The sequence below is a fragment of the Eretmochelys imbricata genome, chromosome 1 (assembly GCF_965152235.1).
Source record: "Eretmochelys imbricata isolate rEreImb1 chromosome 1, rEreImb1.hap1, whole genome shotgun sequence".
NCBI classification, from domain to species: domain Eukaryota; kingdom Metazoa; phylum Chordata; order Testudines; family Cheloniidae; genus Eretmochelys; species Eretmochelys imbricata.
Window position 1 is genome coordinate 216,707,830 of NC_135572.1, and position 26,804 is coordinate 216,734,633.

General features: G+C 44.3%; 1 protein-coding gene across 1 annotated transcript in view; it reads right to left on the minus strand.

The window, feature by feature from the left end:
* Window positions 1–8,642: 8,642 nt before the first annotated feature.
* LOC144268717 (C-type lectin domain family 2 member L-like) overlaps window positions 8,643–26,804 on the minus strand; it is a 63,933-nt gene continuing 45,771 nt past the window's right edge. Inside the window, exon 6 of the mRNA XM_077823892.1 lies at window positions 8,643–9,609. Coding sequence (XP_077680018.1) covers window positions 9,605–9,609 — 5 coding nt within the window. The 3' untranslated portion in view covers window positions 8,643–9,604. The remainder of the gene's footprint in view (window positions 9,610–26,804) is intronic.

Sequence of the window (26,804 nt, forward strand, 5' to 3'; positions counted from 1 at the left end):
AATTAGTGTCCATCAAGTGAGGCCTGTAAGTACTTGAAAGTGACCCTGATGCCACTTGCTGTTAGTAGAAGATCGCACTTGAACTCCAGGTGATGGCTCAAACCCACCTGCAAACTCCCAACATGTATGAATCAGATGTTATTGGAGAGTGGGACCACTTGGGTTGACTGTCTGGTCTGTCATGCAGACTCGACATTTGGATTCATGTAGCTGAAAACTCCTCCTCGCCTCCTCACTATTAAGACTCACCATTTCTCCTTTGTGGAAGGGTTTTCCTCCTCTTGCTGATAATGCTCATGGACCCCTGAATTCCTCCTACCAGTGTCTGCTCTCCATGAATCCCTGTGCAAATCCCATCTATCCAATCAAATGGATTGCAATGAGCCTGCATATGCCAGTCTAGCCACATAAGAAAAAAACCCTGATTCCCTCCTCCCAATCTCTGTTCCTTTCTTTTTATTCAGTATCAAGTTCTGAGCTAACCTCTCAGTGAGCAGCTTTTGTTTTCTCTTTAGGGTAGTGGAAAAGGGAACTGGAGATGGCAAGAACTGTTCTGCTTTCAACAGGGAGAAGTTATACTTTGAGAGCTGCCCGAATTTACACAGATGGATCTGCAAGAAAAATGCATTCACGCTGGATCCCTGGAACACCCCAGAACATTAGACACTGTCCCTTGTAGAATGATGCATTTTCTTGTACTTTGTGATATTTTAATGTAAATAATCATAAGAGCATTGCACAGAAACCATAGCATTCAGCAATCCTGTGTCGATTGACCACTGGGTACATTAGAGATAGGTTTGTATTGTAACCTCCTGTAGCTCCTGGGGGCCAAGGCTAGAGGATGTTTAGCTAAACAGATTATAATAATTGATGCACGATAAATCAGCTAATAGCACATTCGATCCAGGGCTGGGCCTTTACCCTTCAGCTCGAGCAACCTCATCCCATTTTATTCACCTGTTCAGATTCCAAATGCTTTTCGTTTTAGGCCAATCCGTTTCTCTTAAGATTTAGTGCCAAATGACATCTACATAAACATGGAAATGCCTGTGACTATCTGCTCTGTATTAAGAAATGACTCATAAATACCTCTTTTCTTGCTTACTTTCAACTTTTGTATTATTAAGATTTTCAAGTAGAAACTCTTATGCAATGGAAGGTTCTTTCCTGCTCCTTGGTGCAGCTGCATTAGCAGGAACCATTTTGGTTCCTCTGACCAGCCGTGCCCAAAGATGACTTATGTGTACATTGTGAGTAAATGTCAATATTAATTAACTGGACAGGAAAAATACTCTTCTAACACCTGGGGAACTAAGGCACTTTGGCCCAGATCATAGAATCATAGAAATGAACGCACGTCCCTGTACTCCTGTCCCCTGTACTCAAGGCAGGACTAAGGAATAACTAGACCGGGGGTTGGCAAATGGGAGCTCCGGGAAGCGAACCGCAGCCACTGGGAGCTGTGAGAGGCTGTGCCTGCGGACAGTTAACGTAAACAAAATGTCTCGCGACCTGCCAGCGAATTATCCTGATGGGCCACGTGCCGAAGGTTGCCGACCCGTGAACTAGACCACTCCTGACAGGTGTTTGTTTAACCTGTTCTCGAAAACCTCCAGTAATAGAGATTCCATAACCTCCTTAGGTAAACTATTCCCGTGCTTAGCTACCCTGACAAGAAGTTAGTTTTTCCTCATGTCCATCCTAAATCACCCTTGCTGTAATTTAAGCCCATTGCTTCTTGTCCTATCCTCAGAGGTTAAGGAGAACAATTTTTCACTCTCCTCCTTATAACATCCTTTTACATACTTGAAAACTATTATCATTTCCCTGCTCAGTCTTCTCTTCTCCAGATTAAACAAACCCATTTTTTTGTCAGTCTTCCCTCATAGGTCATGTCCTCCAAACCTTTAATCATTTTTGTTGCTCTTTTCTGGACTTTCTCCAATTATGTCCATATCTTTCTTGAAGTGTGGCACCCAGAACTGGACACAGTGCTCCAGCTTACACCTAATCAGTATAGAGTAAAGCTGATCCACACAGCAAATTAGGCTCTTAACATCCCTTGATTTCAGTGGAAGTTAGGAGTCTAAGTAGATTTGTGGAGCTGAGTGATTACATGACTCTCCCAAGGTCACACAAGAAATCTATGGCAGAGGTGGGAATTAGATTTAAAACTCCTGAGAGACAATCTTGTGTTCTAATTTTCTTCCTTGAATTCTGTAAAAGCTTACCCAACGCGCACCTTGTTTTTAGATAGAGGAGGTTGTTTTCACCAGATGCCCAGTTATTGTTCTATTTAATTCCCAAGATACTATAGATGTCTTCGTTATTTTTGAAAAAGGCCTCATTTAATTAAATGATTACTGTGTAAGATTCTCTGTTGCATTAGATACTTGATTTGTGCCTGACCTTAATGCAACCAGGTTACAGCCTGCCTCTGGGAGAGGAGTGTAGCTAAAAGCTTAGAGACAGGATAACCACAGCTAGAACAATCAATCTGAAAGATTTGACCTGATCTGCCACATTAGAGACCGGGGTGAAATCCTGGCCCCAGTGATGTCAATGGCAAAATGCCCACTAACTTTAAGGAGGTCAGGATTTCACCTTAGGGTTCTATTTCTAACTGAGCCTGCAATGAGCTTGAATAACCTCTCTCTCTATTTATTTTAAAATGTAGTCTGTGTGCAGCATCTTAGACTGGATTGTTCCCATGGCGTTGGTCAATAAGAAGCATGGTGAAGGATGAACACAAAGAGCAGTTAGCAGAGGTGATACAAACTCATGGCAAACACTATCAATGTCTAACTGACATTGTTGAAAGTGACCCATGAGGAGCAATCAGTGGAGCCAACCATCGATCCCTGAGCATTTCAGATTCCTTGCAAAGGGGTTTTACAAAAGGTGAGACAACCCAATGAAAAACAAAAAGGATGATTTTCAACTCTCCTTATTCTTCCTGTATCAATCTGCTGTTCTTCAAGCCAGCATGAAATGTTCAAAAGGTGCTTAAAATTTGCCATTCTTAAGATTTGTATGAAATAAAGATTTAAAATTCCAGTTAAACAGAAACCTCTGCAACAGCTTTAACTGTGCTGTTCAGACCAGCTCCAGCATGGCACAACACTGTGTTCTTCTCATTGAAGTATCTCAACACCTTGAGGAACAATCCTCAGATCTCCACCGGCGTCCCCCCCCCCCCCCCCCAAATATCTTATCCTCTCTTTCACAGCTGGAACTCAATGTGCTTTCTCTTCTGCACAGGTGAAGAGGCAGGAAGGAGTCAGTTCTAAGCAAATTTCCTCCCAGTGCTGGAGACCTGGGGCCTCATTCCCCACCTCGTGACTCCAGATTTACACCACCGTGAGGCCATAGGTTTTAATGGAGTTACACCAATGTAAAACTGGAATAAAACAGTGGCTGTATGAGGCTCCTGATCTCTTCAGAACCATCCTACCAACTGGGCACAAAAGGAAGTGAACCCAGCTAATTGCTCCTATAACTGCCATAGGAGCCACAGGAGCGAGAACTGATGGAGTTGATGCTCCTTTCAGCAACCGTAAACAGTGAAGTGTAAATGAACATTTAACATTTACCAGTGTAAATCAAGAGTCACTCCACTGCCTCAGTGGAGTTAATGAGAGGAGCATCAGGACTAGTGGGTGCTTTCTTCCAAAGGTGCAGAGCAGCCTTCATGCTCCTGCCCCTTTAAGAAACAGTGGTGTCAGACCAGAGAACATTCTAAGTGTGTTTCTCCTTCAGTGCTTTCTGGTGTACGATTTCACTGCAAAGCACCAGGGCAGGCCTGCTGCTCAGAATATACAGCCTGGAGGAGGGGTGGGAGAATGTATGCCTCCATGTAGGTTCACACACAGTCTGACACTTCCAACACATGTACCCATGTTGGTCTGTGTGTAACCCTTCTGCCTGTCAGAGTTGGCAGCAACAAGGGCCGGGTTCAGTATCTAGGGGTTCCATTCCAATAACACAACGCAAAACCGGCTCGAGCCCCCACCGAGTGACCTGGAACAAATATATACCACCCCCGCTGGGCGCCTCCAAGAGGCAATACATCCCCTCTTGCAAGCTCATAATCTGAGTGTAGCAAAAAGCCTTTTAATAACAGAGAGAAACAATGTGGCATTATGTTGGGGAAACACCACCAACAGGATTCATAACACAACCCATGAGCAAAAAAACCCACCCCAAGCAAATTGGGGATTGTCCTTTCCCTTTGGTTCTTGAATCCAGGAACCCAAATCACCCAAAGTCCAACGACCCAAAAGTCTCTGTCCCTGGTCAGGGCAGCCCCAGAGTTCAAAAGTTTATCTGCAGAGTTTTACCTCCCAACTTGGGTGGAAATGGGGGGCGGTTATAGACACCAAAGCAGAATGTCCTACCTCTCCATGGGGCTACACTCTGCTCCACCAGCCATCCTGTGACCCACTCCAACCATCCCACAAGTCACTCCGCAATATACCTTCAGGCCCCCACCCCCCACTGCTTAACACAATGATCTGATTTCAGCTTGCAGTAGGGGAGCCTCAGCGCTGGTACACCATTGGCCCAAAGTGAACTCAGCTGAGCAGCCTGTAACTAGACTCCAAGTAGAATCAAAACTAGCTCTGATATTCCACAGTGAGGAGAAGAGAATTGGCATGTAAGGCCCTCACCAGAGACCCATACCACCAAGCATAATACCTACCCCCAGCCTCTCTCAATTCACTGGGTTTTGGAACCCATGATCCTTGCCTAGCAAGCGCTGCTTAGTTGATGGTGAGTCCCTCCATCATAACAAAAGGCCTAGTACAGTTCCACTGTCCTTGATTCACATAATCAGGATAATAACAGTTTATTCTTCCTGCCCCAATAACAAAGAAACTGGGGCTCCTACAGCAGCCAAAGTGACCATCTAGGCAGGAGGGGTGTGCCTATGCAAATGAGATTACATTGGCTGCTCCAGTCAGCACTGCCGTCCAGGCCATTAAAAGTCCAGTTGGTGGTGCATCAGAGGCTGGGGCTAAGGCAGGCTCCCTTCCTGCTCTGGCTCTGCATGGCTCCTGGAAGCGGCCACCAGGTCCCTGCGGTTCCTAGGTGCACGGGTGGCCAGGGAGGCTCCATGCACTGCCCCCACCTCAGTCCCAGCTCCACAGCTTCCATTGGCCAGAAACTGCGAACAATGGGAGCTGTGGGGGCGGTGCCTATGGCCGCGAGGGCAGTGCGCAGAGCCTTCCTGGCCGCCTATGCGACTAGGGGCTGCAGGGACCTGGCGGCCACTTCCTGGGAGCTGCAGTAAGTGCTGCCGGGACCCCACACACAAGCCCCCCTACACACACCCCGACCCCCTTCCCCAGTCCTGAGCCCCCTCCAGCACCCCAAACCTCTCATTCCCAGCCCCACCCCAGAGCACACACCCCCAGCCAGAACCCCCACCCCCGCACCCTAATCCTCTGCCCCATCCCAGTGAAAGTGAGTGAGGTTGGAGGAAAGCGAGCGATGGAGGGAGGGGGAATGGAGCGAGCACGGGGTGGGACCCTGGAGAAGGGGTGGGGCAGGGGTGTTTGGTTTTTTGCAATTAGAAAGTTGGCAACCCTATGGCACACAAAATATGTTAGTCATCCTGATGGACAATGCCTCCAAGCCATAGGAAGATGATAGAGAGCTACATACTCCTACTATAGGAGCTGTTTTCAAACTGAATGCTCAGTTAACCAAAAATTACAGCAGACTTGCCTTAAAACTCTGCAGGGATGTGCTGAATTGCACCGACATGGCTGTAGCCCTTCTTCAAACACTAAACACAGCTACACAGATTTCCTGTGTGAATGAGGGCATTTCCCAAATATACAACAAGGATGATACTCTGTCTTTTCTCCCACACTTTGACTGTCATGTCCATTTTCATTGTAAGCCTTTGTAAACTAGAGCTCAGTGAAATTTGTTTCAACAAAATCATTTTTTGTCAAAAAACACATTTTTGATGCTCTGAAACTTTTGGCAAATTTGGGACAAATTCAGCAAACAGTTTTGGCTGAGAAAAAATGAAAAAGTAATTTAGAAAAAGAGAAAATATTTCATTTTGACCATTCCAAAATGTATAATTTCATCTTTTCATGTCAAAATCAGAATTGGCCAATTTAAAAAACACAGAAAAGGGATTAAAACACCCCAAAACAGCCAAATTGAAAAGAAAAAAAATCAAAACAAAAAAATTCAGGGCTGACCAAATGAAAAGGAAGTAAGGAATCAAATGATGTGGTCAATTCAGTTCCATTCTTTTTTAGTTTTTCTTTTCTACAAAAACAGTTAAGAAAAATTAGTTTTGGTTGAAATCAAATTGGATTGATTGATTGATTGATTGATTGATTTTTGCTTTTCAGTCCCTGCACCAAAAAATCCATTATTCGCTAAGCTCTATTTGAAACTGGGACAGTGAGCCATGCAATGACCCTGCCTTCTGCTGACACCACTCTTCCTGTAGAAATTCTGTCAATGATTTCTTTTAAGAAGCAGTTCATCCCATTCAGCCCACTGTCCCCCCCACCGCCCGCCCTGTATAGCTCAGATGTTTAGCTAATCCAGGCACTTTCTCTTAATTCTCCATTTCTCTTAATTCTTTCATTCTGGACCTAGAGAGGGTATGTGTTTTTGCCACCAAAGTGATAAGATAGATGTAGTGGCTGCAGCCAGAAACATTCTAACCAGGTGCCTCTCTTTGCTTAGCTTTCGCACCTCAGGATAACCACAGGAACTGTAACTACAGGAACCTGGGGACTGGGGTCACTGAAATAACTTTTGCATCAATTGTCTAATATCAAACCAGAAATTATACTTGATTTTAAAGTCAGAAAGAAAATGCTTGCATGGTCAAAATATACTGTTTCGTTTATATTTATGATAATCCTCTAATGGATTATCTAATGAATAGAATCATAGAATCATAGAATATCAGGGTTGGAAGGGACCTCAGGAGGTCATCTAGTCCAACCCCTTGCTCAAAGCAGGACCAATCCCCAAATAGAGAAAACATTTTTAATATATCTAATACATCTGCAACCTAGATCATTAAAACCATGTAAGGGGGAACATTTTAAAATAATAATTGTAACCTAGGCGAAAACTACAGTGAAGTTATTGTGAGACTGCACTGAAATTGTTTTCACAGTGTTGGCAAACCTCATGTAGTCATCAAAGGGACCAAGAATACAGATGCTAAGTGGAACCTGTACCTCTTTCAGAATTAAGGTACCTATATACAGGATTCCAAACACGTATCCTAGTTTAGTGTGCTTTCAAATAATGGAATGTGATTTTATAAAAAATGATTAAATTAGATTTAATAAATACAATTAAAACAGCCTTGGAGCATAAAGGAAAGCTACATAGTGGTATTTGTGACACATGAAATAGAAACAAAATGTTCTCAACATAACAAATACTTTAGCAGGAAATATTTTGCATTATTAACTTTGGCTTACTTAGTGAAATGCAATTTTTTTTAAATGATGGAATCATTAGATACAAACACTTCTAGGCACTCACAGCCATACCACACCCAGCGCTGGGCATTGAAAATACACAGTGATGTACAGAGAGACAAGGTAAATATCTTTTATTGGACAAACTTTTGGTAATACCTCACCCTCCTTGTCTCTCTAATATCATGGAATCAACGCAGCTAAAACAACACTTCATGATCTGGAGGATGGTGTGGATTGCACTCTCAGCAAATTTGCGGATGATACTAAACTGGGAGGAGTGGTAGATACGCTGGAGGGGAGGGATAGGATACAGAAGGACCTAGACAAATTGGAGGATTGGGCCAAAAGAAATCTGATGAGGTTCAATAAGGATAAGTGCAGGGTCCTGCACTTAGGACGGAAGAATCCAATGCACCGCTACAGACTAGGGACCGAATGGCTAGGCAGCAGTTCTGCGGAAAAGGACCTAGGGGTGACAGTGGACGAGAAGCTGGATATGAGTCAGCAGTGTGCCCTTGTTGCCAAGAAGGCCAATGGCATTTTGGGATGTATACGTAGGGGCATAGCGAGCAGATCGAGGGACGTGATCGTCCCCCTCTATTCGACATTGGTGAGGCCTCATCTGGAGTACTGTGTCCAGTTTTGGGCCCCACACTACAAGAAGGATGTGGATAAATTGGAGAGAGTCCAGCGAAGGGCAACAAAAATGATTAGGGGTCTAGAACACATGACTTATGAGGAGAGGCTGAGGGAGCTGGGATTGTTTAGCCTGCAGAAGAGAAGAATGAGGGGGGATTTGATAGCTGCTTTCAACTACCTGAAAGGGGGTTCCAAAGAGGATGGCTCTAGACTGTTCTCAATGGTAGCAGATGACAGAACGAGGAGTAATGGCCTCAAGTTGCAGTGGGGGAGGTTTAGATTAGATATTAGGAAAAACTTTTTCACTAAGAGGGTGGTGAAACACTGGAATGCGTTGCCTAGGGAGGTGGTGGAATCTCCTTCCTTGGAAGTTTTTAAGGTCAGGCTTGACAAAGCCCTGGCTGGGATGATTTAACTGGGAATTGGTCCTGCTTCGAGCAGGGGGTTGGACTAGATGACCTTCAGGGGTCCCTTCCGACCCTGATATTCTATGATTCTATGATTCTATGATTCTATGGTGGCTAATAAAAGTTAACTTTTTTTTAAAGGAAACCTTTCTGACTTCTTCAGGGCTGCCAGAAGACCTGCAAGGCTGCATCCAGCATTTCTAAGACTTTTTGTCTACAGACAATGAGTCAAAGCCTGACCTTAAAAACCTCTCAGGAAGGAGATTCCACCACCTCCCTAGGTAACCCATTCCAGTGCTTCACCACCCTCCTAGTGAAAACGTTTTTCCTAATATCCAATCCTAAACCTCCCCCACTGCAACTTGAGACCATTTCTCCTTGTTCTGTTATCTGTTCCCACTGAGAAAAGTCTAGATCCATCATCTTTGGAATCCCCTTTCAGGTAGTTGAAAGCAGCTATCAAATCCCCCCTCATTCTTCTCTTCTGCAGACTACACAAGCCCAGTTCCCTCAGCCTCTCCTCATAAGTCATGTGTTCCAATCCCCTAATCATTTTTGTTGCCCTCCGCTGGACGTTTTCCAATTTTTTCACATCCTTCTTGTAGTGTGGAGCCTCAAACTGGACACAGTACTCCAGATGAGGCCTCACCAATGTCGAATAGAGGGGAACGATCATGGCCCTCAATCTGCTGGCAAGATGGCAAGTAAGGATAACAGAAATAATTACATATCAAACTAAAAGTTTAACGTGCTTCTTAGAATCTAAACTTAACTTTAATAGGCTAAAATCCTTGTCTAGAGCAGTTTCTCACCCAAAGCAATCTTCCAGCTTCACTAACCAACATGGCTAAGCTCCAACATTCATGAATGCAAAAAATACTATCTTTCTTGCTTACTCAGTGATTGACAAAAAGCTGTCATTTCCCCTTCCTCTTATACCTCAAAGTCCATTGAGTTTATCCCCAGAGTCAAGATGACCCCCAAGGTTCCTTTCCTGGTGTGCTGGCTCCAAATCATCTTCACATACTCCTGTTTGCACCATATGCAGATTTGACTGCCATTGTTAGTTTTTCATGCTTAATCTACACAGCAGACAGAGAGACAGGTGAATCAGCTTCCTTTTTCTGACTCAAAACCTGTTTGTCATCCCTGCCTTGATTTAGATCTCAAAACATATGTTTAGTACATATATAAAACTTTAAATATCATCCTTATTTACATCTCTCAATGATTATGAAGATCAGTATGACCTAAGAGTTTATTACACACTTCACATGACCCATTTTGAATCAATACTATGAAAGCTGCATGTTAGGTGTAATGAGTTTGTCAGGCCTGTCAGGAATTGCTCTTACGAACAGTGAATCCTTTGCCAGTTGGCATCGCGGGGGATCCATGACAGAACTTTATCTCTCATCCCATGACTATTTGCTTTCCTTGACAGCTTCTTGAGAGAGACTTTGTCAAAAGCTCCTTGAAAGCTCCAAAAATTCTGGTTGATTGGAGAGACAAGATTTTCCTTTACAGAAACTGTGCAGGTTTGTCTCAGTCAGATCATATTAACTGAGATATTTCATAAATTCTCTCTTTATTTTTTCAAAATAGTTTGCCTGGCACTGGAGTAAACCTCCCTAGTTTGTAAATTCGTGTGGTCATCTCCTATATCTTCTTTGAAAGACAGATAAAATATTTGTACCACACAATTATCTGGTACAGTAGCTGATTTTATGAGAAATTGCGTATTTTGTTAGAAGCTTAGATATTTCATCCAGAGCTCTTGGATGTACCAACTGGTTCTGGTGATGGTTGCTCTTTCAATATATTTGTTTGCTCTATCACCTCTTCTGTTGAACTCCTGAGTTGCTGAAAATGCTCTCTGAATAGAACTGTCTCAGTAGAATGCAGCTGGGACAGGTATTTGTGGTGAAGTTTGTCACAGTTTCAGAGTTAACGGTACCTTTGACAGCCCTCTCGGTCTTCCTTGAGGGCACACACTTAAAGGTTTCAGGCTTCCTCTCTCCCTCCAGACCAGAGATTTAGACTTGCAGTCCCTCTGCACCTTACTGTCATTTCCCAGAAGGTCTTACTGGGGGCCAGCACCGTGGTTATCTTTTCTCCAGAGGCTATAACAGTGTACAGCAGTTACCAACTAGCCTTCACAAAACAAAGTACATTTATTCTTAGGGCAAAAGCATTACAGGGAAAACACTAAAACAATACAAGTTTCTATATGCATGCTAAAAGCTTACCAGAGGTCACCCATCAATTTTATGGGGCCTTAGTGGACCAAGAGTCACCCCTCCCATCCTTGACAGAAGGTCTGACAATTTACCGAATCAAGAGGGCATGTGTCATTTTTAACTCAGCCTTTTCATACCACAGGCTCTTTCTTTTTCTGTTGGTCTCTGGAAAACACAGTTTGAACCACTATACACAAGTCACCCCAGGGAGGGGTACCTCTCTAGAGTTGTTTACAGTTTCAGTGACTAGCCTTAATCACTCCCCTCTGATTCCAATTCCTGAAGGAGCATTGGTAACTTCTCTCCTGAAGTTACATACAATCCCTGGCCCACAATGGTACCTAAACCATTCATAAACTTAATACAATATGTTTCTACAAAGATACTGCATGCAGTTGCAATATCTGTCACAAAGTTCAATGCAAAAATCCTTTAATTCTTCTGCAATAATTCTTATTCTCTATAATTACTCCATTACTTCTTGGTGGTCCTGTGCACCTACCAGTTTCCCCCCAGGCTTCCTGCTTCTGCTGTGATTAAAACTTTTCTTTTTTATTTGTATTTCTGTGTGGCAAACTGCTCTTCAAAATCCCTCTGTTCTTTTAATGTCAATCTACCTTTTGCCTGCCACAATCCCCCTTTCCACTAAATTTCCTTTTTCTCTGTAGTTCTTTGAGCACCACAACTACTATAATTATTTTTTGAATCAACTGTCGTGTTATTTAGGATTAAGACAAAAATGGCCTGTCCTGTGAAATGATCTAGAACGAGCTGTTTCAAGATTCAGGCACTGAAGAGGTCAGGAAATTTCTTTTCTAAAACTTCATAGAATATCAGCGTTAGAAGGGACCTCAGGAGGTCATCTAGTCCAACCCCTGCTCAAAGCAGGACCAATCCCCAATTTTTGCCCTAGATCCTAAATGGCCCCCTCCAGGATTGAACTCACAACCCTAGATTTAGCAGGGCCAATGCTCAAACCACTGAGCTATCCCTCCCCCTTGTCCTGCTGTAACCTGTGAACAGTTTATATGTGAGCAGTTCTAGTTCCCCAGGCCCAGATCCTCAAAGGTATTTAGGGTGCTTAACTCCCACTGAAATCTTAGTCTGATGGCACCTTTCTTTTCTGTAATTAACACCTGTGATCTCAAGCTGGCCCTTCTCCATTTTAGTTGAAATTTCTGTCTTATTCTTTATCACCACATTCACCTTTATCTTTGTACTATTGACATCCCTTGTTGATGGCTTACACTGACTTTTCAGCAGAGGAAGTTAGAATCTTCAGCTGCGGACTCTTTACCCCTGCTGATTAACCCACCCCATGACTGACATATCCTGAACACTTGGGATATACATGAAAATGCAATTTGTTCAGGAAAAATCTTCTTCTCTGGGAATAAACTTGAAGCTGAGAAAAACTTCAGCAGCTTCTTCCGATGAACACTATTTATTTCTTGTCTTGCTCTCTGTTCAGGCTGGTGCATTCTTGCTCAAGTGCTGGGGACTAAGCAAGGGGACATCGCAATAAGAGACCTGCGGCAGGGTCATGGCTAACCCAGGTCAGCTGACTTGGGCTCATGGAGCTCAGTCTCTGGTGCTATGAAATTGCAGTGCAGACATTCAGGCTTGGGCTCGAGTCTGGGCTTTGAGACCCCAGGACAGGGGAGTCAGAGCCAAGGTTCCAGCCCATGCCCAAATATCTAGACTGCAATTTTAGAGCCCCACAGCCTGAGCCCCACAAGCTTAAGTCAGCTGATCCAGGCTCTGAGACTTAGTGCCCTGTGTTTTTTATCACAGTGTTGACATACTCTAAGATACTGCTGCAGAGAGAAGCAATTACCTTAACTCTGCAAGGAGAGTGACAGTAACTGATAAGTTTGCTACCAGCTCTCCCTATATTTAGGCTGCTGAATTCTTTCCATCATAAAGGGTTCTTGGGAACTTTTCTTTGGGGAGCTCTCACTGCTCTGTTGTTTGTAGCTGGCCTTTGATATTCAAAATGGAATAGGAAGGGGATGGATAATAAGACAGAAAAGATCATATTGCCTCTATAGAAATCCATGGTATGCCCACATCTTGAATACTGTGTGCAGATGTGGTCGCCTCATCTCAGAAAAGCTATATTGGAATTGGAAAAGGTATAGAAAAGGGCAACAAAAATTATTGGGGTATGGAATGGCTGCCATATGAGGAAAGATTAATAAGACTGGGACTTTTCAGCTTGGAAAAGAGATGAAAAAGGAGGGATATGATAGAGCTCTATAAAATCATGATGGATGTGGAGAAAGTAAGTAAGGAAGTGTTATTTACACCTTCTCATAATACAAGAACTAGAGGTCACCAAATGAAATTAATAGTCAGCAAGTTTTAAACAAACAGAAGGGAGTATTTCTTCACACAATGGACAGTCAACCTGTGGAACTCCTTGCCAGAGGTATTGTGAAGGCCAAGACTATAACAGGGTTCAAAAAAGAACTAGATAAATTCATGGAGGATAGGTCCATCAATGGTTATTAGCCAGGATGGGCAGGGATGGAGTCCCTAGCCTCTGTTTGCCAGAAGCTGGGCATGGGAGACAGGGGATGGATCACTTGATGATTACCTGTTCTGTTCATTCCCTCTGAAGCACCTGGCATTGGCCGCTGTCAGAAGACAGGATACTGGGCTAGATGGGACCTTTGGTCTGACCCAGTATGGCTGTTGTTATGGTATGTTCTTATGGATACCCCTCAGCCTGTAGATGTGTGTTTTCTCATCTAGTGAAATTGCCTTCAGATATAGCTGAGTTATGAAGTGTTACAATTCATCATTTCCCTTCTCTCAATTTCTGTCTTCTGGAAAGTTTGTCAAAATCACTGAACATTCTAAAGAGGTAAGCTCCAGGCCACCAAACAGCAGCACCCACTGGAATTGGGAACACCTGGGAGCTGACAGATTGGCTGGAGCTAAGTTGAGAAAAGGGCTTCCCCCACCAACCCATCCATATCTAGTGACCCAGCACATCCCCATGGTTTCTGAGCCCTCTCCCCTGGAGGAATGGCTTAGGGGAGGAGCTCACTAACTCCTGGGGGGAAAGATAAGACAGACTGAACCAAGCCAGACACCTTCATAACACCTATAGACCCAGTGTCATGGCCCATGGGTGGCAAACCACTCCTGCCAGGGTCAAGGGAGAAGCCATGCTCCAACCCTCCACCTGTCAGCAATAGTTTACCTATGACCCATGAAGCCCAGCTCCAGTGTGAGGCTCTGCCCCGAGGTCTGACGAGCAGAGTCCCAGAGTGGCTGATTGGCCCACTGGCCCTACTGAAGCCAGCAGCAGGCACAGGAAGCTGTATGAACAACTGGGCTCCATCCTGCTCTGAACTATGTGCTTCCTTGGCTTGATCTCCTTGCATTCTGATCTGTCTTGATTCCTGGCATCTGATGTGTGGTTCCTGACTTTCACTTTGTCTCCTGTCTTTGGCAGTTTGGTATCCTGACCCAGCCTGACTCTGGTTCATGACTGTGGTTCTGATCTTCAGTTTGTTTCCTGCTTCTGATCTCCTGGTATCCTGACCCAGCTGACTTGACTACTGTCTTGTGATTGTGGACTCTGGCTCTGAAAACTAGGTCTGGCTGTACTGACCTGGCTATGACATGCAGCACATGGAGAGGCATCCCCCCACACACATACACACACCTTCAGCACAGTGTCAAAGTGCAAAGAGAGAGAGTCAGGCTGGATTCCAGGGGCACCATTTAGGAAGGATGAGGGGGGGCACTTCCCCCCCTTCCTAAGTTTCATAGTGGAAGTCTGCTCACAGCGCACGCCCCAGTCCCCAGGCAGAACTCTTGTTGTCAGCGCTGCACAGCTAGGTCCCCTCCTCCAGGAGCCGGGTTCTCTGGCTATGGCTCCTGTGGTCAGTTTCCTCCGCTGTGCGACCTCATCCACTCCATCCCCTCACCTGCTTCCACCAATCAGCAGCTGAGACAATATGGAGTGACAATTCTCCCAACCAATAGTAACATACTACTGTCCTCTACTGCACCTGCCTGGGGCTTTCGGGGTGTTATCCTACTACAGATAAAAATAATAGACTAGAAATTGATTTTAAACAGGAGTGAAACACTGTGAAGTCACTTTCATTTCTGTTTAAAGGCTAGTTACAGTACTTTCCAGAAGGCTCTTAAACACATCACTACAGTGACTGAGTTGCAGTTCTCACAGGAGAATATTTAAAACCAAACACCAAGAAAATTCCACATTTTAAAGTTGAGAAAAAAATTGAGTCTTCCTTATTATTTAGAGTTTGTATATATCATTCAGGGTTTGGACGTTTTACTTCATAGAATCATAGAATCATAGAATCATAGAATATCAGGGTTGGAAGGGACCCCTGAAGGTCATCTAGTCCAACCCCCTGCTCGAAGCAGGACCAATTCCCAGTTAAATCATCCCAGCCAGGGCTTTGTCAAGCCTGACCTTAAAAACTTCCAAGGAAGGAGATTCCACCACCTCCCTAGGCAACGCATTCCAGTGTTTCACCACCCTCTTAGTGAAAAAGTTTTTCCTAATATCCAATCTAAACCTCCCCCACTGCAACTTGAAGCCATTACTCCTCGTTCTGTCATCTGCTACCATTGAGAACAGTCTAGAGCCATCCTCTTTGGAACCCCCTTTCAGGTAGTTGAAAGCAGCTATCAAATCCCCCCTCATTCTTCTCTTCTGCAGGCTAAACAATCCCAGCTCCCTCAGCCTCTCCTCATAAGTCATGTGTTCTAGACCCCTAATCATTTTTGTTGCCCTTCGCTGGACTCTCTCCAATTTATCCACATCCTTCTTGTAGTGTGGGGCCCAAAACTGGACACAGTACTCCAGATGAGGCCTCACCAATGTCGAATAGAGGGGGACGATCACGTCCCTCGATCTGCTCGCTATGCCCCTACGTATACATCCCAAAATGCCATTGGCCTTCTTGGCAACAAGGGCACACTGCTGACTCATATCCAGCTTCTCGTCCACTGTCACCCCTAGGTCCTTTTCCGCAGAACTGCTGCCTAGCCATTCGGTCCCTAGTCTGTAGCGGTGCATTGGATTCTTCCGTCCTAAGTGCAGGACCCTGCACTTATCCTTATTCATAGATTCATAGATATTTAGGTCAGAAGGGACCATTATGATCATCTAGTCTGACCTCCTGCACAACGCAGGCCACAGAATTTCACCCACCACTCCTACAAAAAAAAACCTCACACCTATATCTGTGCTATTGAAGTCCTCAAATTGTAGTTTAAAGACCTCAAGGAGCAGAGAATCCTCCAGCAAGTGACCCGTGCCCCATGCTACAGAGGAAGGCGAAAAACCTCCAGGGCCTCTAGGCGAAAAACCTCCAGGGCCTCTGGCGAAAAACCTCCAGGGCCTCTAGGCGAAAAACCTCCAGGGCCTCTAGGCGAAAAACCTCCAGGGCCTCTTATTGAACCTCATCAGATTTCTTTTGGCCCAATCCTCCAATTTGTCTAGGTCCTTCTGTATCCTATCCCTCCCCTCCAGCGTATCTACCACTCCTCCCAGTTTAGTATCGTCCGCAAATTTGCTGAGAGTGCAATCCACACCATCCTCCAGATCATTTATGAAGATATTGAACAAAACCGGCCCCAGGACCGACCCCTGGGGCACTCCACTTGACACCGGCTGCCAACTAGACATGGAGCCATTGATCACTACCCGTTGAGCCCGACAATCTAGCCAGCTTTCTACCCACCCTATAGTGCATTCATCCAGCCCATACTTCCTTAACTTGCTGACAAGAATACTGTGGGAGACCGTGTCAAAAGCTTTGCTAAAGTCAAGAAACAATACATCCACTGCTTTCCCTTCATCCACAGAACCAGTAATCTCATGATAAAAGGCGATTAGATTAGTCAGGCATGACCTTCCCTTGGTGAATCCATGCTGGCTGTTCCTGATCACTTTCCTTTCATGCAAGTACCTCAAGATTGATTCTTTGAGGACCTGCTCCATGATTTTTCCAGGGACTGAGGTGAGGCTGACTGGCCTGTAGTTCCCAGGATCCTCCTTCTTCCCTTTTTTAAAGATTGGCACTACATTAGCCTTTTTCCAGTCATCCGGGACTTCCCCGGTTCGCCACGAGTTTTCAAAGATAATGGCCAATGGCTCTGCAATCACAGCCGCCAATTCCTTCAGCACTCTCGGATGCAACTCGTCCGGCCCCATGGACTTGTGCACGTCCAGCTTTTCTAAATAGTCCCTAACCACCTCTATCTCCACAGAGGGCTGGCCATCTCTTCCCCATTTTGTGATGTCCAGCGTAGCAGTCTGGGAGCTGTCCTTGTTAGTGAAAACAGAGGCAAAAAAAGCATTGAGTACATTAGCTTTTTCCACATCCTCTGTCACTAGGTTGCCTCCCTCATTCAGTAAGGGTCCCACACTTTCCTTGGCTTTCTTCTTGTTGCCAACATACCTGAAGAAACCCTTCTTGTTACTCTTGACATCTCTCGCTAGCTGCAGCTCCAGGTGCGATTTGGCCCTCCTGATTTCATTCCTACATGCCCGAGCAATATTTTTATACTCTTCCCTGGTCATATGTCCAACCTTCCACTTCTTGTAAGCTTCTTTTTTATGTTTAAGATCCGCTAGGATTTCACCGTTAAGCCAAGCCGGACGCCTGCCATATTTACTATTCTTTCGACTCATCGGGATGGTTTGTCCCTGTAACCTCAACAGGGATTCCTTGAAATACAGCCAGCTCTCCTGGACTCCTTTCCCCTTCAAGTTAGTCCCCCAGGGGATCCTGGCCATCCGTTCCCTGAGGGAGTCGAAGTCTGCTTTCCTGAAGTCCAGGGTCCGTATCCTGCTGCTTACCTTTCTTCCCTGCGTCAGGATCCTGAACTCAACCAACTCAACTTCAGTTCCTATTGCTGTCAAATGGGAATAATAGTACTTGCCTGCCTGCCATATGGAATTATAAGGATTAGATTTAGATCTGTAGGGCAGGAACATTAAAATTTTAAGCCTAACCCGTGTCCCTTAAGTGACTTGCTACAAGACGTTATTATTAGAGCTGGAAATGTATCTCAGCCCTGATCCCCATTCTGATACTGTGCCCTCAAGACTGCACACTCTCCTAGCTAATGACTTAGATGATGGATTATGAGATTGTTCATTGGCATATCTTGTATGTCCAGCCGGACAAAAATAAATGTGAGTTTTTCTTTAAAGTCCAATTGTGGTCAGAAAAATGGATCTGTAAAAACATCACCACAGTCAAATATATCAACTTTCTCTGTTTCAAATAAAATCTGGTCATTTTATGGATACAAACATGTTTATATTCTTAATGGTGCCAGAACCAATATCAGGCAAGGAAAGCAAGCTGTATTCTGTTTGACCTCATACAGCCACAGAATTGTTGAATGCTTTACTGGTGAAGATGAAAGAAGCAGGAAAAAAAACTCAATTTGGCTTTCAGGATTAAGCAAGGGCATGAATTTCAAAAATCCTGCTCGTTAATTAATCAAATTTAATCTGGAGTTAGAGGACGAGTATCTATGGGAAAGCAATATTTAAATGTTATATAATAAATTAAATGTTTAAGTAAATGTAAAATTACAACATATTATGTTAATCTTTAAGCATGAGTTAAAAGGAGACAAACTGAAATGAATTAAAATTAATTTAAAAATGAAGGTTCGTTTTTAAACACAGTCTAACCACTATGCCATTGTTCTGGATCTCATCTGAGATTTACAATAGACACCTAGTTCCTGGCAAAGATGTCTAAGCTGGTGTAAAATGACTTTCCTATAATGCTAGTTGATAAACGTAAGTTAAACTGATCTGTGTGGTTACAAATGTAATCCACAGTTTTAATGTACAATAAAAAATATTAACTACAAAAATGAGTTTATGAAAGTCAGTAAACCACACATTTCATACTGAAGTTAAAATAGAGATCTGTGTTTTAGTGACTCGGGAAATGATTTACTGTTATGTGATTTCCTTTTACTGTAATCATTGACTTTTTTTCATGACAAATGATGGTTTGGCCAGGGCCGAGTGGTTAGAGATGAAGTGGGGGCTAATGTATTGAGGATCTAAATTATAAGAATAAACCAAAACAGGAAACATGCAGACTCTTAAATAAAATTTACTCCCATCTCCGCATACAGAACAGAAGTTCAACTCACAGGCTTCAGAATGGGCTAGCAAGCCAATACGAAGTCCATATGAGACTTGCACTACCCACGCTGAAGCCTGGCTGTGCTGTCTTCACTTCTATTGTTACTCATGCTATCTGGATTCAAGTTAGCTTGGACAGATTAGCCCACGCACAGCTTTTGCTGTGTAGACACACCCTAAGTGACAGCAGTAAAAAAGACATGCTAAATATTTTTCTGTCCTTGCTGATGAAAGTAAAGATGCATCAAAAAAAGAACAACTGTATCTCCTTTTATGCTACCACCAAAAAGAAATCATTCAGGAAAGAGCTCTGGGCTGCTTCCACATGCCGAAAATCTAAATGCCGAATCTGTTTCAAAAATGATTATTGAAGAACTACAGTATTTGAATATTAATTACATTGTTGCCCAGTGCTTTGATATTGAGTGGGCATTTAAAAGGAGTATAAACTCGAATTGAGGAAAGGATTACACATGCCACTTATGTGCACTGCCATGCTCTCAAGCTTAATCTTGCATTTGCTCAGGAACTATACATCTTCAAAGGTGCCATGAACTGTTTGTTAAGGCACAGCAGGAGCCAGGCCAGAAGGTTCTTGAGCTAGATAGGTTACATAGGCACCGACTCCATGGGTGCTCCAGGGCTGGAGCACTCCTGGGGAAAAAATGGTGGGTGCTAAGCACCCACCGGCAGCCCCCCATCAGCTCCCCCTCAGCACCTCTTGCCCGCTGGCAGGCCCCACGGATCAGTGCCTCCCCCTCCCGCCCACTGCAAACAGCTATTTTGCGCTGTGCAGGGGGCAGGGAGGGAGGGGAGAGGAGTGAGGACACAGTGCAATCAAGGGAGGGGGTGGGAACTGGGTGGGAAAAGGTGGGGCAGGGATGGAGCGGGGACGGGAAGAGGTGGGGTAGGGCGGGCTGGGGGCAGTGTGGGCGGGGGCGGGAAGATGCTGGGCAGGTGGGGCCCTGGGGGAAGGGGTGGAGTGGAGGTGGGGCCTGGGATAGAGCCAGAGGTCGAGCACTGCGGTAGATTATGTGAAACTCACTGGTAGTGCTGGTATGACTCCCTCCAAAAACTGCATGCACAATATGGCACTGTAGTGGAAACACTGGAAGACGTTCCAGTTCAGAGAGCTGATGGACCATCAGCTAGATGGCAAGGCCAAAGAACATCTGTTGAGGCTCTTGGTTTTGGAAAGAATATTCAAGATTTTGAATAGAGCTTCAGAAGAACTACAAAATGAAAACCTGAATTTATCAAGTGCCATGGAATTGGTAGCAAGCAATATTGCTGCTCTTCAAGAAATGAGGACATCTGAAAGCAAATGGAAGGAGCTTTGTGATACAGATGAAATCATTGCCAAGGAACTTGAAATTGCTATTCCGGGTCAGGCAGTCACAACTCCTGAGCACAGCAAAACAAAATGGCAAGAAGACCTAACAAAATGTCCTCCAAGCTGGCCTTGTTTTTTTGTTTCTAGTACACTGGGTCAGTCACCGACACGTGATGTTCTCAACAGCATGCAAGAATCTATAAAATCTGATTTCTACTATCCTGTTCTGGCCACAGTTCTTGCTGAGCTTGATAGACGATTCACCTCTAACTCCAGTTTGTTTTCCTCACTAATTGCTTGTGACCCAAAGAGTGAACATTTTCTTGATTATGAGAAACTGAAAAAAAAATTGCAGATCACTATAGATCAACAGGCACCAATTTTGTTGACCAGGATGCAGAAGCCAAAGTTGCCAAGAATCGCACTGCATGAAAGACTTGACTTCAATTTCTGAATTCTGGAATGTTCTCAATGACTTACCAAGGGTTATTAGTCTTTGATATTCATTGTAGATATTGTGTTGAGCCTTCCAGTTTCTACAGCATCAAATAAGAGGTTCTTCTCTGTGCTCAAGAGAGTGAAGGACCACTTAAGATCCACAATGAGAGATAGGCACTTAAGTGACTTGGTCATTTTATCTTCAAAACACCTGGATATCAACAAGGCTATTGACAATTTTGCCAAGATGAGACCCTGGCATTATCTATTGTTTTACTCATACCTGGAGTGTTTTTTTGTTTGTTTATTTGTTTGTTTGTTTTCAATAATTTATTTCCTGTTAAACATTTCTGGAACAAATTTACTGTCGGATTCTCCTCTTCACAGTTTGGAACATAAAACATTTTAGCCAGGATGGGCAGGGATGTAAAAACATGCTCTGAAGCGTCCCTAGTCTCTGTTTGCCAGAACCTGGGAATGGGCAACAGGAGGTGGATCCCTTGATGGTTACCTGTTCTGTTCATCCCCTCTGGGGCACCTGGCACTGGCCACTGTCGGAAGACAGGATACTGGGCTAGTTGGACCATTCTGACCCAGTCTGGCCGTTCTTACGTTCTTAAAAAAAAAAACAATTGCAAGGGTAAGCAGATTTTATTTGTTTTTATTTATCTCTACTAAAGACAGTATACAAAGTATCAAACTTGTGTTTCTGTTATCTATGCTATGGCTCCAAAACCTCAAAGCTTGGGATTGGGGATATTTTGCTGTATTAGCTCCTCATTGTTCTACATTTGCATATAAATTTAAACTATGGCTTCAGCTGGTGTCTGTATATATTTTTTTCTTTCTTGATATAGGAATTAGATACAGTGCTCCTGTCAGCTAATTTCTACGTTATTATCTACTAAAAAACTAGAGATTTAGGTGCTTAAAGTAGCCCCTAGAATCACAAAGCTGCCTCCCCCAATCTGAAATGACTGGATTCCCTCTAACCACATATTGAACTCAACACATGACAGCAGCAGCCCATACTCCAAAACAGCCTTCCAGCATTCAAGCCACATCCTGAGTGTCTGTGTGTAACACCCACCTGCCAGCCACATCTGAGTTACACTTTGACTCTCACCAGCCTTAGTTATACTGTAGGGTGACCCCCAGTCTTAGATTTCCCCCCAAAAAGGCATGTCCTGTACTGCCCAGCCCTCTCCTGGACTATACAAATTACATTAGGTCCAATGTTTCTTTAATAGAAATAGTATGTACACAACTTGTCACTCCAAATGGAGTTGCCCAGACAATTCAATTTAAACACACTGGACTAGACAAAACAATACAACAGGTTTATAAACTACAAAGACAGAGATTTTAAGTGGGTACCAGTAATGCAGTATAAACAAATGGTTACAAGGAAAATAAAGATAAAATGCAACTGGTGCCTAACTTAACAAACTATGTTAAATTCAAAGCAAAGTTTTCTTACCACATGCTTTCAGCAGTCTTACCGATCAAACTTTTTAGCTCAGGACCCCTTCTCCGAAAGTACAGTGAATGCTTCCTTTGTTTCCACGGGTGCCATGAATGTGATAGGTGGGCGGGGAGGAGGATAGGACTTCTTTTTATAGTCCTATCCACCCTTTGAGAAGCATTTCCAGCTGGGAGCATGCAACAGGCCATCTGTGTGGAAGGGAACTCCATACTGTGACTTTGCTAAAATGTAGATTTTTTGCCCTGCCCCCTTTCCTGCCACAGAATGGCCACTCAGCTAGGGTGACCACATGTCCCATTTTGGCTGGGACAATCTCGTCTTTAAGCCCTGTCCCAGCCATTCTGACTTTTTTTGGCAAAACTGGGCATTTGTCCCATTTTCTCTTGCCAACTGATCATCAATTGGCAAGAACAAACTGGACAACTGCACAGTTTTGCCCAAAAAGTGGGGTGCGACCCCTAGTGGGACACAAAAGAACTTGCAGGGAGGGGCAAGTGGCAATGCCAGCCCTGCAAGGGAGCGAGGGTTTGGGAGAGCGGATCACGCCAGGCCAGCCCCACATGGGCAGGCAGCCTGGGTTCTTGGGCTGGCCCACGTGCAGGGAGTAGAGGGGTCCTCAGGCCAGCCCTGCTCAGGCAGGTGGCAGGGGGGGCTCAGGCTAGTCCCATACGTGGGTGGGTCTCGGGTGGGCAGCAGGGGGCTCAGGCCAGCCTGGCACGGGACAGAAAGGGGGGCCTCGGGCCAGCTATATGCGGGCAGGTGGCAGTGGAGTCAGGGAGGGCTGGGAGTGGGTTCACACGGGAGAGGGACAACGCACCATTTCAGATTTGTGGTGGGAAGCAATGAAAACTCTAATTTTTTGCCAGATAACTTAGCAATTAGCTGACAGGAGCACTGTATCTAATTCCTATATGAAAGAAAGAAAATTAAATAAATATTAGACCCACTCAGCTCTAATACTAACATAAAAACACAAGAACATAAGAATGGCCATACTGGGTCAGACCAAAGGTCCATTCAGCCCAGTATCCTGTCTGCCGACAGTGGCCAATGCCAGGTGCCCCAGAGGGAGTGAACCTAACAGGTAATAATCAAGTGATCTCTCTCCTGCCATCCATCTCCACCCTCTCACAAACAGAGGCTAGGGACACCATTCTTTACCCATCCTGGCTAATAGCCATTAATGGACTTAACCTCCATCAATTTATCTAGTTCTCTTGTAAACCCTGTTATAGTCCTAGCCTTCACAACCTTCTCAAACAAGGAGTTCCACAGGTTGACTGTGTGCTGTGTGAAGAATTTCCTTTTATTTGCTTTAAACCTGCTGCCCATTAATTTCATTTGGTCACCCCTAGTTCTTATATTATGGGAACAAATAAATAACTTTTCCTTATTCACTTTCTCCACACCACTCATGATTTTATATACCTCTATCATATCCCCCCTTAGTCTCCTCTTTTCCAAGCTGAAAAGTCCTAGCCTCTTTAATCTCTCCTCATATGGGACCCGTTCCAAACCTCTCATCATTTTAGTTGCCCTTCTCTGAACCTTTTCTAATGCCAGTATATCTTTTTTGAGATGAGGAGACCACATCTCTAGGCATTTTTCAAGATGTGGGCGTACCATGGATTTATATAAGGGCAACGTGATATTTTCTGTCTTATTATCTACCCCTTTCTTAATGATTCCCAACTTTCTGTTCGCTTTTTTGACTGCCGCTGCATATTGAGTGGATCTTTTTAGAGAACTATCCATGATGACTCCAAGATCTCTTTCCTAATTAGCTGTAGCTAAATTAGCCCCCATCATATTGTATGTATAGTTGCGGTTATTTTTTCCAATGTGCATTACTTTAGGTTTATCCACATTAAATTTCATTTGCCATTTTGTTGCCCAATCACTTAGTTTTGTGAGATCTTTTTGAAGTTCTTCACAGTCTGCTTTGGTCTTAACTATCTTGAGCAGTTTAGTATCATCTGCAAACTTTGCCACCTCACTGTTTACCCCTTTCTCCAGATGGTTTGTGAATAAATTGAATAGGATTGGTTGACTGACCCTTGGGGAACACTACTAGCTATCCCTCTCCATTCTGAAAATTTACCATTTATTTCTACCCTTTGTTTCCTGTCTTTTAACCAGTTCTCAATCCATGACAGAATCTTCCCTCTTATCCCATGACAACTTAATTCACGCAAGAGCCTTTGGTGAGGGACCTTGTCAAAGGCTTTCTGGAAATCTAAGTACACTAGATCCCTCTTGTCCATATGTTTGTTGACTCCTTCAAAGAACTCTAAAAGATTAGTAAGACATGATTTCCCTTTACAGAAACCATGTTGACTTTTGCCCAACAATTTATGTTCTTCTATGTGTCTGAAAATTTTATTCTTTACTATTGTTTTAACTAATTTGCCTGGTACTGACGTTAGACTTACCTGTCTGTAATTGCCGGGATCACCTCTAGAGCCTCTTTTAAATATTGGCGTTACTTTAGCTACCTTCCAGTCATTGGGTACAGAAGCTGATTTAAAGAACAGGTTAAAAACCATAGTTAATAGTTCCGCAATTTCACATTTGAGTTCTTTCAGAACTCTTGGGTGAATGCCATCTGGTCCTGGTGACTTGTTACTGTTAAGTTTATCAATTAATTCCAAAACCTCCTCTAATGACACTTCAATCTGTGACAATCCCTTAGATTCCTTAGATTAGGGAAAAGTATAAAAATATTGCTCGGGCATGTAGGAATGAAATCAGGAGGGCCAAATCGCACCTGGAGCTGCAGCTAGCGAGAGATGTCAAGAGTAACAAGAAGGGTTTCTTCAGGTATGTTGGCAACAAGAAGAAAGCCAAGGAAAGTGTGGGCCCCTTACTGAATGAGGGAGGCAACCTAGTGACAGAGGATGTGGAAAAAGCTAATGTACTCAATGCTTTTTTTGCCTCTGTTTTCACTAACAAGGTCAGCTCCCAGACTGCTACGCTGGACATCACAAAATGGGGAAGAGATGGCCAGCCCTCTGTGGAGATAGAGGTGGTTAGGGACTATTTAGAAAAGCTGGACGTGCACAAGTCCATGGGGCCGGACGAGTTGCATCCGAGAGTGCTGAAGGAATTGGCGGCTGTGATTGCAGAGCCATTGGCCATTATCTTTGAAAACTCGTGGCGAACCGGGGAAGTCCCGGATGACTGGAAAAAGGCTAATGTAGTGCCAATCTTTAAAAAAGGGAAGAAGGAGGATCCTGGGAACTACAGGCCAGTCAGCCTCACCTCAGTCCCTGGAAAAATCATGGAGCAGGTCCTCAAAGAATCAATCTTGAAGTACTTGCATGAGAGGAAAGTGATCAGGAACAGCCAGCATGGATTCACCAAGGGAAGGTCATGCCTGACTAATCTAATCGCCTTTTATCATGAGATTACTGGTTCTGTGGATGAAGGGAAAGCAGTGGATGTATTGTTTCTTGACTTTAGCAAAGCTTTTGACACGGTCTCCCACAGTATTCTTGTCAGCAAGTTAAGGAAGTATGGGCTGGATGAATGCACTATAGGGTGGGTAGAAAGCTGGCTAGATTGTCGGGCTCAACGGGTAGTGATCAATGGCTCCATGTCTAGTTGGCAGCCGGTGTCAAGTGGAGTGCCCCAGGGGTCAGTCCTGGGGCCGGTTTTGTTCAATATCTTCATAAATGATCTGGAGGATGGTGTGGATTGCACTCTCAGCAAATTTGCGGACGATACTAAACTGGGAGGAGTGGTAGATACGCTGGAGGGGAGGGATAGGATACAGAAGGACCTAGACAAATTGGAGGATTGGGCCAAAAGAAATCTGATGAGGTTCAATAAGGATAAGTGCAGGGTCCTGCACTTAGGACGGAAGAATCCAATGCACCGCTACAGACTAGGGACCGAATGGCTAGGCAGCAGTTCTGCGGAAAAGGACCTAGGGGTGACAGTGGACGAGAAGCTGGATATGAGTCAGCAGTGTGCCCTTGTTGCCAAGAAGGCCAATGGCATTTTGGGATGTATAAGTAGGGGCATAGCGAGCAGATCGAGGGACGTGATCGTCCCCCTCTATTCGACATTGGTGAGGCCTCATCTGGAGTACTGTGTCCAGTTTTGGGCCCCACACTACAAGAAGGATGTGGATAAATTGGAGAGAGTCCAGCGAAGGGCAACAAAAATGATTAGGGGTCTAGAACACATGACTTATGAGGAGAGGCTGAGGGAGCTGGGATTGTTTAGCCTGCAGAAGAGAAGAATGAGGGGGGATTTGATAGCTGCTTTCAACTACCTGAAAGGGGGTTCCAAAGAGGATGGCTCTAGACTGTTCTCAATGGTAGCAGATGACAGAACGAGGAGTAATGGCCTCAAGTTGCAGTGGGGGAGGTTTAGATTGGATATTAGGAAAAACTTTTTCACTAAGAGGGTGGTGAAACACTGGAATGCGTTGCCTAGGGAGGTGGTGGAATCTCCTTCCTTGGAAGTTTTTAAGGTCAGGCTTGACAAAGCCCTGGCTGGGATGATTTAACTGGGAATTGGTCCTGCTTCGAGCAGGGGGTTGGACTAGATGACCTTCAGGGATCCCTTCCAACCCTGATATTCTATGATTCTATGAT